The following is a 21,193-nucleotide window of genomic DNA, read 5'->3' on the forward strand; positions in this document are numbered from 1 at the left end:
GCAGCTGACATGCAGTTTCTGGCTCAAGACTCCTCAGGAGAAAAAAGTGCTGTGCAGAAAAGTCGGGAGGCAACTCTGACCATACAGAACCATGGATCAAGACCTAGTATACCCCTCTGATATTCCTGAGACATTTGTGCCTATGGACTTCTCACCCTGGACATGAAGCATTTCAGTAGGGCACTGCAAACAGAGCAGCTACAAACTATAAAAACTACCTTAGCAGCAATGACTGCTGCAGCCGTTAGTGAAAGGAAATCTCTAGGAGGACTCAGGAGGAGTCACACCGGGTAGAACAGTTTATTCTTTTATTCCCTCCATCTCTTCTGGTCTGAACTATAAAACAAAATGTGGAGCTCCATCCATCCATTATTCTTATGTGACTTTAATTTCAAACATGGGAAGAATATGAGATTCCGTATATGCTGGCCATATCTTCCTGAAAAGGGAGCTTTTGGGCAGTAGTTACTGATTGTGGATGGCAAATATATTTGGTTTCATTTCTAACTCAAACACTATGGAGTCAAAAAGTTTGGCTTGAACTCAAAGAATATTTGGTTTATGTTCTGCTTTAGAAATATTATTAAAAACTAGAGAAGAGGAATAAAAACATTTACTGAAGAAAAAAAAAGGCAGAAGGGTTGAGGCACCAGGCATATGGCAATCAATTGTCCCTGTCCACTTTTTGACAGAATTTCTTCCCTCTGATAGGGGCAGGCAGGAAGTAACTCTCCTATTTCTCCCCACAAAATCCCTCTCAGTGTAGCAATTTTGAACTCTCTGCATTTGGGATACAGAGGGGGGAGGAAAGAAAAAAAAAAAAAGGCTTTTATTTCAATGAAATTTGCAAAATTTCTGAACTAGCTTAAAAAGGTCATAGATGGAATTTCGAATTTGACCATTTCTACTATCCAAACATTAAGGTAAATTATTTTCAGCATTTTTGTTGTTACTATGGTTAATCAGTACTCCTTAATATCATTCCCGTAATCTGCATCAGTTAATTGGCCTCATATGCAGTAATTTATCTCACTAATTATTCCTGGTTCTCATTTTTCACATTTAGAGTGCGGGGCATTGCACATGTTTCTTTAATTATTTTTTATTATCTTCATACTAAACAAACCATTGTCGGTCTTTGAGTCAGTTGGAATAAGAAAGAAATGAGGGAGTTTTTTTTATCCAAAGTTGGAGGTTCTGCTAGCAAATGCAATGTTACTAATTTTATGTTCTTGTGAGTTCATGTGGAAGCCAAAGTCACTTGGCTGAACTTGTCTTAAATTCCCATTTTAGCATTTCTTACCATTCCAGCCCTCCGGGCAATAGCTGTGTGAAATTGTCCATCAGACACCTTCTTAGTTGTGGTAAGCTTGTACGTGCCGCTGCCAAGATTGTAGGAAAATCTCAGCCTTCCTTCTGTTATTTCCAGAGCCAGAAATTCTGCCCGTTCTCCAGTTTGGTTATCGTAGTTATACAACATTAAAGCATTCCTTTTTATAGTGGCAAACTTTATGTAGATATAATTATTGTTTGGATCCATACTGGGAAACTCCATATAAGACAACTCTTCAAATCCATAACTATTCAGTTCACAATGATTCCCAAAAACACCTGCAAAACAAAAAATAAAATCTGGTAGCAGATAGCTTTTCCTCATCGAGCATAATCCCAGAAATGAAGTATTGATGTGCTTTAGACAGGCCTTTTAAAAAGCTTCTAAGATATGATAAAAAATATGCAATGTGAGCAGAAGTGTTCTAGAGGACATAGTTTTTTTCCTTGATTTTGTTTTTAATTGCAGTGACAATTAGAAAACAATTTGAGTATTAGTTGCATTTACTATGGACCACAATTATAAATATAAGAAATGAATAAAGCTTCAAGAAAATGTAACATAAGGAAAACAAAATAAAGGTTACTCCAAATGTTAGTAGAAAAATGCACTTACAGCTATTTACAAGTGTGTACTGAGGGTTTCAGCAGCTTTAAAATATAGATTATCACTTGAGTTTGTCTGTTGCTTGTGGTTGTTTTTTAATTAATCCATTGCATTTACTTTTTGTGCTTTTCTGTCCAAACAATGACAATTCTGTAGGAACTTGCATTCGAAATCAATCTAAATGCAATTACATCAGAATGTCTTAAATATCTGTGTTGTCTTATGTCTTTATTGGGTTCATTCCACAAAACAAACTCAAGACAACTAAATTCTAATAGTTATTAAACTATTTTGGCAGTACTACATGCTCCTCTAATTCTCAGAACTGTATGCTGGTTTTTGGAACTCAAAATTTCATTAGCACGCAATAAACTGAAAGGGCAAGCACCTGTGAGAACTAAAATCTGTTCTGATTGAGTCAACTTCTTGTAATGAGGACAGGACAGGGTTCCATGCACATACTTATCAGTTTCAAAAAGGTAAACATAAATTGCATATTTGAGAATTATTAGTAGGGAAAGGGAAGATAAGGAAGAGGAGTAGCAAACTCACCAAAGGGGCAATGGCAGTAGTACCCCTCCAACCCACTCTGGCAGGACCCACCATTAAAACAGGGGTTGCATTCACAGTAATTGACAGTGGAGTCACACGTTTTCCCTGCCATCATGAAACAAGAGCAATTTCCAGGTCAGAGTAACCCAATCAATAGCCAAGTCAGGATACATTTAAGCAACAAAAGGGGAAATGTGTGGGGCTTAGAGAGGGAAGAAGATAGAAAACATAGGTATTGCTCCCAACCCTGACATGGGCCTGATCAACACAGACAAATTTTCAAGTGTTTTGTTGTAATTATCTCATATAGACACTACATTTCTTTTTATTAACTGGCGCCTATACGCCTATACCAGAGGGATCTTGATATGAAATGAGAAGCTGAATGAAAACAAAAAGGGTTTTTCTTCCTATTGAATGCAGCGCACTCATTGTGAAGGGGATCAAGAAGGGGATCAAGGATAGTGACAGCCCTTGCTGGAACCTGTACGAACACAACATGGTGAACACAGGCTGCTATTGTACATTATATGATCTTCCTCATCAATTACAACCTCCTTCCTGACTCAGAGGGACCAGAGTCCTCCAGAGCTAAAATATGTTACCCTGGATGCAGTCCTTTTCTAAGCAGCCACTGTCACATGTGGTAGATATTATTCAACAGAGAATAAACTGAAATCACATAATTCATTTCAACAAGGAAAAGAACCAGGAGAAGTGGTGAAGATTTTAACAGATGCTGAACACTGGCAAGGGGATTCTTTGTACAAAAGTAAAATTTTCTTTGTCTGAAAACATTAACTACCAAAGTGTTTGTTTTCACTTTTTTGGTTTTTCATTGCTTGGCTTTTACCAATTTGGCAGTACTTCCATATATGTCACTCTTGGTACCTGCCTTGGTTTCTGCCAGCACTGCTAGCCTTCCCTATCTATTCAGCAAAAACTTGAAACTATTGTTGTGTTTTCTGCCTATGTTTCTCTGTAAAGAATTTGAAAAATCAGCCATATTTTTTCCAGATCTTTCCTTAAACTCCACCTAAGCCAGGATAACTGCAGATACTTAGCAAAGGGTAAGACTTGCATATGCTTCTTACCGCACTAACAATGAATTATTTTACTCATTGCACTATACAAGTATAAAGCATGTTTAAGTTAAAATAACAATATGAACTTGCATAGAGGCTGTCCATACTTTTGTGATGCTTCTATCCTGTAACTGTTACTTGGCACGTGACAACAATATGTAGTTCTCAGACTTTGGGAGATTGCTAGCTTCTAAAATTGTAGACAAATAGGATTGTACTACTACTAGCTCTGCTAGTGTTACTGTTTCACAGCTTTCATCCCCTGATTAGAACACTTTCTTTTACAGTACCTTTCTGTTTAAGCTAAAGAAGATTGAGGCTGTTCTTTCATGTGAGCAGGAGCCCCCCCGTATGACTGGAGACAGCATGGAAATGGAACATTAGAGTAGTCCTGTTTTTAACATGCAACTCACAGATTCACCACGAACCCGGGAAACATTTCCAGTGTCTGTATCTAATTACACTCTGGGGGTATTTATTTTTTTATTGTCTAACAGGCATGACTGAAGGATGAGATAATTTTTTAAGGTTAGATTTTGCTGTTTTCCTTATTGAAGAATTATGACACATAGCATCCATCTTTGACTTATCAAGGAGAACAGATCGCAAGAATGAGGTAAAGACACTAAATTAGCTCAATGATATTTCTTAGTTAAAAAAAAATCTAATGTAGCTAATAGGGCTTACTAAGTCTTCTGAAGTGTGCCTTAAGTGCTCTTCCTTTTGTCAGCTCTCTTTAAAGCTGGCATATTTGCTGAGTCAGCAACAGAAAATAGATGTTTATTTTAGCTGCACATATTTTAACTAGTGAATAACAACACCTTTTTCATATTTAACAATTGTTTCAATAATTCAAAAAAATAATAAAAATGTGTTTGCATTTATTCCAACTGTTTTGACACAAGGGAACACAAATACTCTGATTAAACAATCCATCAGAGCTAATAAAACTAATATTTATCTAAAATGAAAAAGAAACTTTGGATATTCTCTGTGATTCTCTGAAGTGCTAAACATGCTTATCTTAGGAAGCAAAAGCCAGTTATCAGCAGAACAAAAACACAACTTAGGAATGCTTTTCCAGTTTGTCACTACGGCTGTTCCATACAAGCACTTACAATTAAGACTTTGATAAAGTAAAATCATAGAATCTTAAACTGATTTGGTTTGGAAAGGACCTTAAAGATCATCTAGTTCCAAGCCCCTGCCATGGGCAGGGACACCACTCACTAGATCAGGCTCCAGGCCCCCATCCAATCTGGCTTTGAGCATCTTGGAAGTGCACAGATGGAGATGCTCCATCTGTGGAATCTGTGCCAGAGCCTCACCATCCTCACTGTGAAGAATTTCTTCTTGATGTCTAATCTAAATTTCCCCTCTTCTGGATTAAATATATCACCCCTTGTCTTACCAAGGTACTCCATAATGAAAAGTCTCTCTCCAACTGTCCTGTACGCCCTGTTCAAATACTGGATGGCTGCTATAAGGGCTCCCCCAAACCTTCTCTTTTCCAGGATGAACAACGACAACACTCTCAGAGTCTCTTCACAGGAGATGTGTTCCAGCCCTCTGATCAGCCTGAGTTCAGGATGGTCTACCAGTGTTCAAATTGCACATTCTGGCTCTTCCATTTTAATCTAACCTATATTTCTTCTATATCCCTATTTATTTCTCTGTTATCTCTGTCTAGGGAAATCAACCAGTGGATGTGAGCATAGTGAGGCAGTGGGTATTTCAGCAAATGTGACAGCAGGTTACTTCTGCTGTTGCAGATTTGTACATCTGCAGAATGCAAGCTCTTGTTCATTACTGGCAAAAATGCACAGCTAATGTGGTGACCATTTGGGTTGGAAATGGTGTTTTGTAGCTGAGAATTTGCTCAGAGTTACTATGCTCTTTCTATCTGTTATAGGTTATAGATAGAAATAAATAGGAGGCATTATTTTTGGAGGAACCTATGTATTTCAGGGTATCAAATCCAATGAAGGGAAGGAAACATCTCAGTCAATGTTTCATGAACCAAAGAGACTCCAAACCCAGCCTGCCTCCAGTAACACTCCAGCTTAGGTAAATGATGCAGTTAGTTGAATTTTTAGATTACATCTCAACTGAAATACTGAAAGATTCAAGGTATTTACCTTTGTGTCACAAAGATGTTGTTTGAAGAACGTGAGTTTAGTATAACACTAGATAATTGATAACAGACAGCATTCAGTATTTATCATTCATCACCTCAAGCTGATGATATCACATGCAAAAATCAAACTTCCTGAGAATAACTTTTTTAAAATTGAAGAATGTAACAGGAACAGATATCAACTGAATGCTCTTGGGTTAGATTTCAGCTGATTCAAGAGTTTCAGTTTTTGTTGTTCCTTATGCACATCTTTTAAAATGGTTCTTCTATTATATTAATCCTGCTTTTGAAACAATTTCACAAACCTACATTCCTTCATCTCAATGAGTCCTGGAAAACTGAAAATGAAAGGTTCAAAGGAAGGGCTGACAAGTACTGTAAATAACAAGACATATTTCTTCTAGAAAATTATTATTTTAAAAACAAAACCTGATCATCATTAAGAGATGTAATTATAACAGATTGTTTAAACACTAATGATGTTGCTCTGAGGTAATCACTCTTCATAATCCTATTCAGTGAAACGAACCAAATTACCTTTGCAGTGTGATGAAGTGAAATGCAGCTGACAAAACATAATAAATCAAATAAAAGAAAGACTCTCAGTTTCCAGGTAAGCCATTGTAAGGGTCTAAAGCTCAAGTACTTGAATTTGCAGTGAACAATATCTGTCTAAGAAAATAAACATTTCTACTTGTATGCACTGCTGTGATACTATTTTGTTTTTGTTTTTTACCAACTATGCAAATTCAATTAGGAGACTGTATTTTCATTCCAAGAGAAGCAGCAAGGCTATGTTTATGATACACTGAATTAAAAATCTGCTATTTTGGCTGTCTCTTTTCAGTGAGGCACTCCGGTATTGTATTCATAAAGAAACAGTTTCAAGCTTTATTTTTACATTCACTACAGCTATCTGTAATCATATATGGATCAGGATTAAAATCTCAACCAGCTGTGCAATCTTTCTGTTGGTAGTATAATAATGACATAGCAGTCTCTATGACAAGCATTCTCAAACAATCTGTATTCTGATATCTGCAGAACCTATTGTATATTAAATTTGTAGCATTTCAAATACGCTTCTGCAGACATAAAACCTCAAAATATACTGATTATTAGTTGAGATCTTATCTAATAAACTCCACTGATATTCAGCTCCAAAGATATGTTGGTTTTTAATTACATGCTTTAGTGCCGTTTGTTTTCTGTCCTGACCAATTAATCTCAGGACACTTAAATACTTCTTGATTCTACAATAGCCAACTGATTTTAAAAAGATCTGACTCCCAGACATAAACGCCTGCCTCAGTGGTATTCTGTTTTAAAATTATTTATGTTGACAAGTAGTTTAGAGGAAGCTCATACCAGATGCCAGATTTAATTCGTGGCGCGAAAGAAATCCAACACTTCAAACTGTAACAGTCTCTTATCACATTTTCTTAGTTAAAACATTCTTTTCTTTTTTCCTTTTCTTTTTTTTTTTTCCCAAGCGTTTATCATGTGTAGAGCTTTATTTTTAGCTAACATCAGGCTTGAACATTAAACTTTAAGACCAGAAAAAAATGACCAAGACATTTCTTTAATGCTTCAAATTATAGGCTAGAGGCAAATACTACAGTATGCTGCTAGTTAATGAAGTGTTTTGCTTGTTGGCAACATCAAACATATGCCCATTTAACCTCTGGTGCTAATAACCTAAAGCGTTACAGGGGACAGGTTCCCTAGAACTATTTTGCCATGCTCCTGGCAAAATAATCTGAAGTAATAATATAACATAAAATAAACTCCTGGATTGTAAACTTAATTGGAACTGCTTCTCAGTTCACAATAATTGTTCCTGACCTGAGGCTCAGTAGTACATCTGTGGGGTTCACACAGAAGATCACATCAGTATCCTCTACATCAAGAGATCTTTCACTCTGAATGCTTATCAGCTGCTGTAGCTGTGTCTAAATGAAGTAGTCATGCCTTTATTCAAAATCAATTAATTTTATCCTTTGCAATAAAGTATACAACATCTCCAGTACTAATCTGGCTTAAAAAGATACCCTGAGTATCCACTGGTTACAAACAAGCTTTGGGGACAGTAGAAGCAAGCCGAATTGTCACATCATAATGAGCAAAGCTGTGCCTACCTGGTCCCCCCTAAGGCATTTGAAATACTCCTTATAAGAGGTAATAGAAGCTTTAACTTCTCTAGTCTCTTTATTACATCTCTAGAAAGTGGCCATAAGTAATGGTTATAATTGTTCAGACTGGTAATACTCAGCTAGCTAAAAATGTTTCAATTTCTTTTGCTGTTTTGTACTAAGGATGCTCTAAGCATGATAGGAATATCTGAATGAGATGTCCTAAGTTTGCTGCTGTTGTTCTGTCGTTTTTTTTTTTTTAAACACACAATGAATACATGACAGAAAGACAGAATGCAAGAACTAGCATTTTTTCCAAAGGTTATGCACAAAAAGACTGAAACTCTGCAGTGGTACAGACATTTTGTAACTGTGTTCCTTCACTGCAGTTGTAAGACATGATAGAAGTAGCCTTGCACCAATATGCAATAGCAATATTCCTATTTCTTTCTGTTTTGAGAAACTGACATCCAAAAATTATAAAGATTAGGAGTTCTTTCTTTGATCAAATCATTTGGAAAGTGATCTGAGTTCCTCTAGAAGCTCCACTGCAGAATGGAGTAGAACTCCACTGACTGTAGCACAAGGTTCCAACTCTCTCCCACAGCCATAGCCACCCACGTGACAGACAACTGAAATATGGTGAGGGGAAACCCATCAGAATATATGAGTCTGTATCAGCTTCTAACACATTAAACTTTTAAAGCAACATTTTTCCTACATAAGCGTTTTTGAGTTTTTTAGAATTTTCAAAAAACAATATTTTCTTGAATGCTCCTCAAACTCAAGGATAATAACTAAAGATCCTCAAGTAAAGTACATCACAGCAAATGCTTTTCAATGCACAGAGGAACCACAGATGGAGGATCCAATCACACTCAGATTATGCCAGATCAGAACAAAACATGCACATGAACTCAAAATTTACAGGCGATTTCAAGTACAGCTGTTTTCCCAAACCTCAGCCTAAGCAATAAAAGAAGATTAAGGTTGGAAGACAGTCATGCTAGATAAATTCCAAGACGACAAATTTAGTGGGCCAAAGTTTTGATGCCATAATTATTAATGACAACCAAGTAGTATTCTTCCCCTTTTGAGGATGTCTCTATATTTTCATCTGACTCCTAACGCTATATGTTATAGTGGCTGTAGGAGTTTAAGAGAATTTGCAACCTAAATGTGTTGATATTTTTCTTAGAACATCTGAAAGTATCCAGAATCTTCACAGGAGGAGTTAGTCAGGAATTTAATTTAATTTAATTAATAAATATGCCCTTTGATAACTACAAATAAAATACATGTCCTTCCCACATGACAATATAGATTAGAACCTTGCCATAATGCAAACATCAGTCTGCTTTTCTAGGGATAATGTGAAACAAATACTGGGGGGAAAAAAACAAACAAACACTCAGAAGAAGTAGGAATGCTGCAGCCATTTCTGTTAATGAAAAAAATAAATGGCAAAGGGACAACATATGCATGCTTGATCATTTTGCCTGAGATTTGTTTTCTTTTCCATATCCTTCATCTGTTTTCTATATTGTATGACCGTAAGCAATTTGGCGCATAGGGTGATTTTCTTGCTTGGCACACTCCTAACAGAATCAAAATGCTACCACAATATGCACAACAATAACAAGAACAGAAAAAGTCATACTTAAGCACTGGAAATGTTTTCTACATATTTAATAAATTAAAATAGCTCTAGTAAAATCCTTCTCTTCTAATGCAAATCAGGTAAGAGAGATTTGCTTAAGGACAGCTAAAATAAAATAACACTGTGGGTATCTGGTCTTCTTGGTTTTCATAACTACAAAAGTGGTCTTTTGCATGACTCCTTCACCTAATGGGAATGCTCATATTCAGATAATTGTAGCTGGAAGATATCTTTTGCTTTAAAGGTACATTTCTGCTCTCTTTCCCATTCTCTTGACTGAGATGAAGAGAAGTAAAAGTGTACCTGTATACCCAGTTTTGCAAATACAGTTGAACGTTCCAGGGAAGTTCTGGCAGGCAGCCCCATTTTTGCATGGGTTGGAAAGGCACTCATTGACGTCCCTCTCGCAGGCCATGCCGGTAAAGCCGTCTGGGCAACTGCATGAGAATCCCCCCACCAGGTTGTGGCAAGTCCCATCGTTGTGACACGGTGAAGGGAGGCACTCATCAATGTCGATCTCACACAAGCTGCCTTCATACCCTGGCATGCACCTGCACATGAAGGGCCGAAGGGGCTCATTGGCCACGATGATGACAGGGATGCTCTCGTGGCTCTTCAAGGCTGGGCCTACAGCCAGCCTCCTCATGCAGCTCCCTCCATTCTGGCACGGGCTCTGGAGGCACGAGTTGTGATCCACAGACTCAATCCGCACCCCGCTCTGCCGGAAGAGGATGTCTTTGATGCTCTCAAAGAAGGTGGCCACACCACTGGGATTCACATACTGGTTGCTGCTGCGCTTGACAGCCGCCATCAGGAAGGTCTGGTTGCTCTCCTCGTACAGCCCATAGAGCTGTATGGCAGTGCCGAGCCCTGTCAGCTGTGAGCTGGCAATGCGCAGGAAATGGAGGTAGTGGTTCGTCAGAAAATCCTGCACAGTATGGACACTCAAGCGAAGAAGGATGCTGTTGTCAATGGTGGCATTGCCAAAACCCGCAAAGAAAACACGGACACTGCTCGTGACAGCACCATGCAAGCCGTCGCTGCTGAGCACAGCCAGATCAAACACCCCATCTGTGGACCTGGCCTGTGAGTGCAGCTCACAGGTGCCCCCAGGAATACTGAAGAGGCTGGTGACTCCTGAGGTGAGGGAGCACTGGAAGCTGTCTAACACATCGGGGTCCTGTGGCTTTACATTGCCCAAAATTCCTCCTGGGAAAAGGTTGCCATAATAGTGAACATAGATTTCTACCGTTCTCGGCTGAGATGGGTTGTCATTTTGGTCTATTACCTTTATCTGCACAGTTCCTGTGGAAGACATTTGAGGAATGCCAGAGTCTCTTGTAATCACTGACAGGTAGAAATCACTGATTTGCTCCCTATCGATCTCCCTTGTTGTAGTCAGGACACCAGCAGTGCTAAGGCTGAAGTAACTAGTTGCAGGGCCAGTGCTGAGTAAGTAGTACGTAAAGGGGCCTTGGTTTGGAGGGAGATCGGGATCTGAGGATTGAAGTGTCATTACAAGAGTTCCCGCACGATTATTCTCCATGACTTCTCCCTGGCGGGTGGACAAGGTGGGGCCATTATCATTGATGTCTTCCAAAGTTACCAATAAAGAGGCACTGCCTGTTGCAGATGGTGTCCCTGAATCAATGGCCAGCAAAGACAGGTTGTACACAGGCAGAGCTTCTCGATCCAGTTCTGCAGTGACAGTGACCTGTCCTGTCTGTGGGTTGATGGAAAAGGCACTGTTGTCATTACCAGACCCAATGAAATAAGAAAACCGGCTCCAGCTAGGGACAGAATCTGAATCAAAGGCACTCACAAATGTGACATGGGTGCCCGGAGGAACACCCTCGCTAATTTGTATGTTGTAAGTTCCTAAAGTGAATACAGGAGGATCGTTGGCATCCAGTACAGTGATATTAACAGTTACTTCATCTATATCTGCACCACGAATGCTTCCAGAATTTTTTGCAAGAACTCTCAAAGAGATTCGTTCTTCTTTTTCTCTGTCAAGAGGTCCTGAAACATAGATCTGGCCACTTCTTCCATCTATCTGGAAGCCCTTCTTTCTGCTATTGCCAAAGATAAGGTAGTGAACTTCTCCATCAGTTCCCAGATCACGATCGCTTGCAAAAACTTCACCCACAATGGTACCTTCAGATGCTGCCTCAGAAACTTCAAAATAATAAAGCTTAGACACAAAACGGGGGACATATTCATTAGTCCCTTCTAACTGGATGTTGACACTGGCAAAACTGCACCTCTCTTCATCTGGAACATTAAAAGCCTTTATTGTTAAATGGTAACTTTGCTTTGTTTCATAATCTAAAAATCCTTGGGTAGTGATTGTTCCTGTGTTGGGGTCAATGACAAAGAGGTCACTATCTGAGGACTGAATGGCATATGCAATCACAGCATTAGGTCCAGAGTCAGCATCACTGGCATTTAAACGAATAACAGTTGTCCCACTTGGTGCATTTTCTAATACTTTGGGAAAATAGTCCTCAGGGCTGAATGCTGGAGAATTATCATTCACATCAATGACATTAATGGTGACACTGCAGAAGCCTGTTCTGGACACCCATCCTCCATCTGTGGCAGTAACAATTAGGTCATGCTTTTGGCATAACTCAAAATCAAGTGGTTTTGCTAGTGTCAGTGTACCAGTAGTTGTGTTGATAGCAAAGTTGCCAGCCTCATTTCCAGAGGAAATATTATATCTGATTAATCCATTCATAGCGGCATCTCTGTCTCGGGCTGAAACCGTCCTGATCACTGCTCCAACAGAGTGACTCTCTGGGATAGTAACAGTCATATGGCTTTGAGAAAACTCAGGTGTATGATAGTTTTCCTCTGTTACGACTATTTCAACAGCTACCTCGGATGACAGTGGAGGATTACCTTTATCCTTTGCTTTTACTTTAAATAAAAATTTTTGTTCAAATCAGCCATTAGTGAAGATGACACAGAAATCCAGCCTGTACTCCTGTCCAGTCTGAATTTATTAGTTTTGCTTTCATCAGAAAGAAAGTATTCCACTTCAGAATTCAAACCAAAGTCTTTATCATCCACTGCAGTGACTTTAATTAAGTTTGTGCCAGTTCTCACATTCTTAGTAACAGGTGTAAAATATTTAGGAGCAAGGAACAGTGGTGCATTGTCATTGCTGTCGACTATGTTTATTGTGACAGTTGTCTCACTCAGCAATGGAGGACTGCCGCGGTCTGAAGAAGTCACAATGAAGCTGTGCCTGTTTATGTTGACATTGCTTGAACCACTTGAGTTTTGGTACCTTAAATATTGTTTGTTGAAAATTTCCCCTGTGGTTGCATTGATACGGAAGAACTCAGATTGAGATTTTATGAAATAGAAGATGTGACCGTTAGATCCTTCATCGGGATCAGTGGCTGAAACTTGAGTGACTTTCAACCCAATCCCAGGGAGCTCAGGACACTCCAAGTAATAGGATGGTTTTGTAAATCGTGGAGCATTGTCATTGACATCAGTGACAAATACGGTGACGTCTGTGCTCACTGTCCAGCCAGAGTCATGTGCAGAAACTCTGATTCTGTAGCGATCCGTATCCTCCCTGTTTAGCAGTCTGCTGACTGTGATATCTCCAGTGCTTGGATTTATGATAAATGGGAGACTTGTATCCCTTATGGAGTACCTGCTGATTGCATTCATGCCAATGTCTTCATCTGAAGTTGTGACTCGGGTTACTGTAAATCCCAGAGGTGCATTTTCAGGCACAGAAGCACTAAATATCTGAGAAAATCTTGGGGCGTTGTCATTTTCATCTAAAACATTAATGATAACTTTGACGGTTGTGCTCTGGAGAGGGGTGCCTTTATCTGAAGCTTTTATGGTTAGTGTGTATTGAGACAATTTCTCCCTGTCCAAGGGCCTGATACTCCTGATCTCACCTGTGGCTCTGTTGATATTGAAACTATTTTCTGTATTGCCCTCAATTATTTCATAAATTAACTGTCCATTTAGACCACTGTCCCTGTCAACTGCAGCCACCGTCAGTAACTTCCGTGGGGACAGATTCTCCACTATTTCAGCAATGAAGGGATCTTGCTCAAACTCCGGTGCATTATCATTGACATCTACAACCGTTACTTCCAATTTCTTATACGAGGAAAAGGGAGGAAAGCCTGTATCTCTGGCCTCAATCCAAATCACATATTTCTGTATGGCTTCAAAATCCAAAGCCTGGCCGACAGAAAGCTGTCCTGTTACCTGATCCACTATGAAGGTGTTGCCCAGGTTCCCACTGGCAATATAGTAGGACAAGGAGCCTCCTCTGGCTGAAGACCCAGAAATCGTGGTGACAAGCGTCCCAACTGCTTGATTTTCAGGAAAAGTGAAAGTCTCCTGTTCGGCTTGAACTTGAGGAAATTCTGCTCTGCTCACAAACCTCACGGTGACAGTTGTAGAGTCTGTCTTGGGGTACCGGCCGCCATCCCTCACATGGACAGAAATTGTGACTTCAGACTCTCCTGCCAGCTCATTGGCAGCTAGGATTGCCCCCCTTGCTGAATCAATGTGGAATTTCTCCGCGTTCTTCCCCACAAGGGAATAATGGAGCTCCGCGTTAGAGCCGGTATCTGCATCAGTGACAGTCACTGCAAACACAAACGAACCTGAAATGGAGAACAAAGACCAGGCAGTTCATGAATGAATGCATCAGTTGTGGAAAACACTATGCCAGCTTTTCACTCAGAAATATATGTGAGGAAGAGGGACTCTTCCTTGAGGAACATGCTCTTTCTCATACTGCTCTGAAAATGAACTTCTTTTACACATTATATGATGTTCAAGAAAGTAACTTGTGAGCCCATGAAACATACATGTGGTCAAAAAGCATGGGTCTGAAAACCAGGTCACTGCATTAAGGGAAATGCACTGCACAGATGCCAGTGGCTGTGTGCACTGGCAATTGAATCTGCAATTTTTTGATAGTCCAGCATCCCATTTCTAGAACATTCACATTATGAAAGTCATAACTCAAGGGAAATTGAAAGTCACTGATACTTTTTTTTTTTTTTGCAGTTGCTCATAGTTTATCCATGTTATAACAAACAAAAAAAGCAACAAATAAACAAACTAACTAAAAAACCCCAAAAATAAAATGATTCCCACCCACCCTCAAAAAAATCCAACATTGTAATTCTACAACTAACAAACTTAAATAACTGAACAGGCAGCACGAGTGGACATTCACCCTCATTGACTCACTCTCCCTCACAATTTTTTCCTCCTATTTCCTAGATGCTGTGGCTTTGTTGCCAGTAATCTGTGAGATTATTTAGAGGACAGTAAACTAATGGGACCACATTTTTAAAAGCATGGTGATCATCTGAGATAGTGGTAAATCACACAGAAATAATAAACTATCACACACTAGTACAATAACATTGATCAATTTCAAATTTACATTTCCCAGTAATATGGGCACTTTCTGCATTAGGATCTGTATTTTCATGGAGAATCCAGGGTGTCCTTTTGTACTGAAGTTTACAGATCTAATTCATAGCAGATCTTTCAAATTTGACACTGTTCAATCAATTTGCAGAATACTCTGTTGATGCTTTACTACTATTTAAATTTAGAAGATGCCACTTCTGTACAAAAATCATGTTTTCAACCTCTTAAGGCAAAATCAGTTGCAGGCAGGAATGACTTTGGCAGTGTCAAAGTGGCAGTGTTTTAGTGTCCCCCTAAAACTATACTCTATGTCACCATCTGAGGAAGAATATTTAGGAAAGCACAATATTCAAATTCCTTCTGAGAAATGAGACATAAAGTATCAATTTTTGCTTCAGATAAAACAATTTTACTATTAATTATTATTATTACTTGTTCTCATTTCTAGTGTCAACTAAATCTATAAAAAATTAAGCTTTGTTTTCTTTCATACTGCACATTACAAATTCTGTGGTCAGAATAAAAGCAAAAGTCTTGAAAAAATTTTGAGGGTTTGGTTTTTTGTTTCATTTTGTTTTAATAGTTGCCATGACTGCTAGTAATTGTCAATAGCCTTATGAACATTTCCTTTTAAATGAAAATAAACTATCAACTGAAGAATTTGTAAATAAAAAGTGCATGTATCTCAAGCTTTTTGCAAAGTGAAAAAGAGTAAACATGGCTTAGGCTTTCTATGCATTTCTAGTTATAAAGAGTCATACAAAGTCCAAAAACAGTATTGCCAGAACAGTTCAATTAAAAGTATGTATGCTCATCATAATCACATTTAAAGAAACAATCAAAAAAGGAACCACACAAAGACACTGTATTCCGGTCAGAATACACAGATTCACCAATGTAATAATAATGTACTTTCATTATGGTGCTCTGGAAACAGGAAAGAAATATAAACAAATTCATTCTTCCATAAAAAGAAGAAGTATTTGCAATTGTTTAAAATTTAGAAAGAGAACTCCAAGACAAAGAAATATAGCTTCTTTTTCTTTTCTTTTTTTTTCCTATTGAAAGAAAATTTGTTTCGTAAACCAGTCGTCTTGGAATCCTCTCTGTAGGCATCATATGTAAATGCATATTAGATTGGAGAAAGCTGACTTTCACAGCTAACTACTATGATTGCAGTTTGGTGAGTCTATGGTAATACAGTGAACATCTTTAAAAATCTTTTACTATTTTGAGATAGTAGAGGTCCCAGTATTAATCTGTTTTAAACCTTGGACAAGTCTCAATAGTAGAATCCTTTGATATATTCTTCCTATTTCAATGCAAATATATATTTTCTTTCTTTCTCCCTGCAATGTTGATTCTGCAATAGGAAATACTAGTATTAAGATTTATCCATTTCTAATTTTTTACTTATCAGGTTTGTTTAATCATAAACTGAATCAGAAATTAATTTCTGCATGAAGTGAAGTAACTTCAACTTATTGCACAATCAACTGATTGCACAGTTTCAACAGGCTGCAGCTTGGTTTTACTTTACTTCATAACTTGACTCAAAGAAAGGCAACATAATCAACATCTTATACAGAAAATATAGAAATCTTTTCAGAAGGTGTTGACACAATGGTCTTTAAGAATTGCTCAATACAGCAAAGGAATATCTATATACAGGATACTCAAAGAGGAAAAATAGGCTACTGGCTTCCCAACAAAATAATTTGACCATTTGTTTTTCTTTTTTATAGATTAAAACTCGTTGCTCATTTTTGCTGTCTTCTTTATAGAGCTGCAGGAGTGTAAGCTGGATTTAGGTGGAAGAAATAAACTGAAAAAAATTACCAATATGTAGGTCATATTTACCATCACTTACTTCTATGCAACACAGAGACAAAAATTTGGAATAAATCAGAAACATTTTTTGAGACATGGTTTTGCATTTAGTATGATGTTAATGCCATCTGAAGTATCCTAAGCTATCAAAGTGTCATCAATGATAAGGTTACCTGAAGTAGTAGGCGATGGAACATGAGTGACATAGGGATGGTGTTGAAATTTGGGAGGGTTGTCATTCACATCAGCAACAGCAACAAGCACACTGGTGGAACTGGAAAGAGCCTTGGGGTAGCCCCCATCACTTGCCACAACAACCAACGTGTAGTTCTCTCTTGTCTCTCGATCAAGTAGAGCACTGGTGATGATCTGTCCTGTGGATGGGTTGATTGTGAATTGAGAATTGCCACCAGTAAGCCTATAGCTGTTTGACAGAAAAAAATGAAGAAGAAAATTGCGTTTAGTATTTCATAAGGCAGCCTGCTGACTTCAGATAACAACATTTTTCATACTCTTCAGACCACCATGCTGACAGATATTGACACTAGGATTTTCTTCTGTCTATCCAGCTGTCTTCGCTTTATTTCTCTTCCATATTTTGAGACTTCTCATAAATGACATTTCTGGGGATTTCCAAATGTAGTTGCTTAAAACAGATAGATTTCTGATAAATGAGTTTCAGACTGAGCCTCTGTGCACAGCTGGGCATTCTCTCAAAATCACTAGTGACCTGCTATCGGCAGCCTCTGTGGGCTAACGCATGAAGTATTACTCCGAAACACTGACATGCTCTTGACTGAAACTGCAGAATATAATTGGAAATAGTACTACTTTCAGAAATCAAAGGATGATTTTTACAAAATAATATGAAGGTTTATAATTCATATTTTCTTGCTACTAAGTTTTGCTATTCGATATTTCAAGTTTAATTCATAGTAAATCATAGCAAATCCATAACCACAGAACTATCCTAACAGCAATGAACGAGGAAAAGAATTTGACAATTGGTGTGTCTGCATGTGCACATTTGTATGTTTGTGGGAGTGTCTAAAAATGTGGTAGAAACTGATCGTGTGTCTACTGCATCTCATGTGCCTCTGACTTGCTAGTGTAGTGAATTTGTCTTTGCTCCTTGAATGTCTATATCTCTACTTTTAGCACAAAATGCATCTCAACGGCACCTAGAGCACTAAGCTCTATTTTTAAAGGTAATTGTTTAACATTAAATTTCTATTAATTCAGATTATGGAATTTCTAGGGAAAAAAAAACGGAAACAAAAACTGGCTAAAACAATCAATTCTCACATCCAATATTACGATCCTTACAAAATCAAAATTCAACTGTGATTAGCACTGCTTCTTCAGAGAAGACTGTTATAGTACAGTAGCAACTTTGTTTTGTAGCACACAATTCTACAAAAATATCCAGGGGAAATCTACTATCATGAAAAAGAGTAAAATCCAGATCTTCATCTTTTCAAAACCTAAACAGGATATGACAGAAATAACAACACAGGCCAGAAGCTTTTCCTAGAGGACTGATAGCCAGTCTGTCTAATAAGCTGTGGCAACCTCTCATGTTCAGTCATTAATCTCTACAGAATGCCAGAAGCACACTTTAATTGCTTAATTATAATTCAATATGATGGCCATATGTAATTATTCTCCAGCCAAAGAAATGTGCATCTAGAGTGGAAAGAATGTGTGGTGCTTAAAGCACCACTTAAATCTCTGTAAATACCAGTAGTATGGACACACTTCATCTGTGATTTGCAGTGTCTTAACACTATGAGACGACACAGAAGAGTCTCCTTAAAGTGTACTTCAATGTACAAAGAATGACTCATGATAGCTTTGGAAAGACATCTTGAAAGACACTTTAAAAAACAAAGAAGACAAATTGCATTTGCCATAGGATATTCTGAGTTATATATGATTACAGCTTCAAGCAAACCAAGTGGACAATTACATCTCCAAGTGGACAATGTAACTGTCCATTTACAAAAAAAAATCCAAAGCACATCAAAAGATAAAACTCCCAACTTTGTAATCACAACTAGTACAAAAGAAATGTGACTGAAGTACTCCTAATCCAGTCTTTTGACTACTCTGAGCTGATCCTTCTTATCTATAGTGCCTTCAACAATACTCAAACATGCATTACCAGAAAGAACCTCACCAACCCATCAGCTCCCCATAATATGCTATCACCAGAAATAAGAGTAAAAGACTTGGGGTACGTGGAATTGTAACTGTTTTGCAGAAGATTAGCTGTCTTTTACAGAATTAAGTCTTTATTTTTTTCTTTTTAAGAATATCTTCACATAGAATTTCATATACCATCCATAGAAAGCAAGGATTTCGTTTTGGAATGTGCTCTAACAAGACTGAAAAATTCTGAGTCGGTGGCACCTCCGACAAGAAGTGCTTAGGTATTCTGGTCCCTCCAATAATTGGAAGTTTTGTCATCTTTTAAGATTTGTATTATTTGAAATTCTAAATCTGGACAAATTCTATCAAACAAAAACTAAGTATACGCCTGAGTTTGAAAAGTGCAATCAAAACATATTACAAATGGTTACTTATGAAAAAATAAATCTATTCTTCTCGAGATAATTAATGAATGGCAAAGACTAATAGTAGAAATATCAAAGCAATTCAAACACACTAAAGAAATCTGAGAGCATGCTGATAATTTTTAGTTATGGGGTGCAAACATTACAATAATCCATGCTTTGTATGGTATTCTTTTTCCTAAGAAAGTTTTCCAGAAATAAGTTTCTCTGAGTGAGAGTGAATTGAATTAAAAGTTTTATTGTTTCACAACGTAATAAATGGTAATTTGGGAGACTTTTCAAATATTTAAAGATGCCAAAACAAAAAGTTTCTATTTCTAGGTTTTAGCTAGAGGGAAAGAAAATATTACAGCATTTTGTACATACTTGCTTTGCTATAACACAGTTCTGCTTTACTTTATTTCTTTTTTCTTTTTTTTTCCCCATGTATGAGAACAGCGATATTTTCCTATTCACTTTGTATGAAGTATGAACTGAAATAGTAAATAAATAAGCTACTTTTATATTCTGACTTGTAATTTAGGGAACAGAGAAACAGGTGTTTCCAGCAATAAAAGTTAATTTTTAAGAGATAGTCTACATGCTATTGTGATTAATGTCTTGTAAGAATCTGCTTTTTATTCCATTACCAATAAATCAATTCACAATGGATAATCCCTAGCTTGTCACTGCCACTTAGCATCTTCATTATTCTTGTTCATGGACTGGTAATGGCCAGTGTTCAACCCAGCGAACAGTTAAAAAATAGAGCTGCACCAACTAAGATATGCAAACGAGTTGGTATTTAAAGCAAAAACTCTGAATTCTTATTTTTTTTTTCCAAATAGGATACATCTCACTTCTGGTATTGTGTAATTTTCATTCCATAAACTGGGCTCTAGACTGAACACATTAATTGACTGTAGATTTACCCACGGAACATGACAACTTTAAGTGAAAATTAAATTATCCTTAATTGCAAGCCCTCAGTTCAAAATGCTATGCTAAATATAAGGTTTAAAGCGTTTCCAAAGGACACACATACCAAGGTTAGTCAGTAACGCAGATTGTTCATAGCTTATATCATGCTTTTTCATGCAGAGAACGTGTATGTCAAAAGTGTAGCTTCATGTGCTTAATCCATTTATTATTTTACGTGGAGTTTGAGGGTTTACTTTTTATTTTTTGTTTATATCTACTAAGAAGAAACCTAGACTATTAACAACAACACTCAGGTGTAAATAGAACTCCAGTTTACTTTTAACTTATTAGAAAATTAAAAACAAGACTGTAACTCTTCTCATATTTAATAAATTTCTAAAAAGAAAAACAAAGGTCACATTTGCTGAAAGGATGTAGCCACACACATACTAATATCCTTTTGCAACTTAAAGCTTTATGTCATACTGATTATGGACATTGCTAAAAAAAAAATTTAGGTGAGGCATGAGGAGGGACTGCATTCAGCAGTGCTAAATGACTTACCTAATAACAGCATTTCTAGAAGCATCAGCATCTGAGGAGTTTACTAGCAAAATATCTGTCCCTGTAGGTGCATCCTCAGGAACTGCAGCAGAATACATATTAAAGGCGAATGTAGGGACATTGTCATTGACATCATCCACAGTGACAGTGATGGTTCCAGTGCCAGTGAGGGCAGGAGATCCTGCAGGAAAGCAGAATACAGAATGCTAGAGGTTACAAATACCACAGTGTTTATCTGAGATCTGCCATCCCCAATTTAAAGACTAATGCTTGAACATGTCACAGTACACAGAGCAAGAAAGACAATGAGACACACAGAACAGGGTCAGATTTGTTTCAAAGGCACATTGACATAAAGTACAAGTTGTGACAGTTAAAAAAA

The 21,193-nt window shown here is 37.6% G+C and overlaps 1 protein-coding gene across 1 annotated transcript in view; it reads right to left on the reverse strand.

Annotated features, from left to right (window-relative positions):
• Positions 1-21,193, reverse strand: part of FAT4 (FAT atypical cadherin 4) — a 153,292-nt gene that overhangs the window by 18,054 nt on the left and 114,045 nt on the right. Inside the window, 6 exon segments of the mRNA XM_010710090.2 lie at positions 1,304-1,611; positions 2,492-2,596; positions 9,809-12,433; positions 12,436-14,157; positions 16,945-17,195; positions 20,812-20,992. Coding sequence (XP_010708392.2) covers positions 1,304-1,611; positions 2,492-2,596; positions 9,809-12,433; positions 12,436-14,157; positions 16,945-17,195; positions 20,812-20,992 — 5,192 coding nt within the window.

The sequence above is a fragment of the Meleagris gallopavo genome, chromosome 4 (genome assembly GCF_000146605.3).
Source record: "Meleagris gallopavo isolate NT-WF06-2002-E0010 breed Aviagen turkey brand Nicholas breeding stock chromosome 4, Turkey_5.1, whole genome shotgun sequence".
Lineage (NCBI taxonomy): Eukaryota > Metazoa > Chordata > Aves > Galliformes > Phasianidae > Meleagris > Meleagris gallopavo.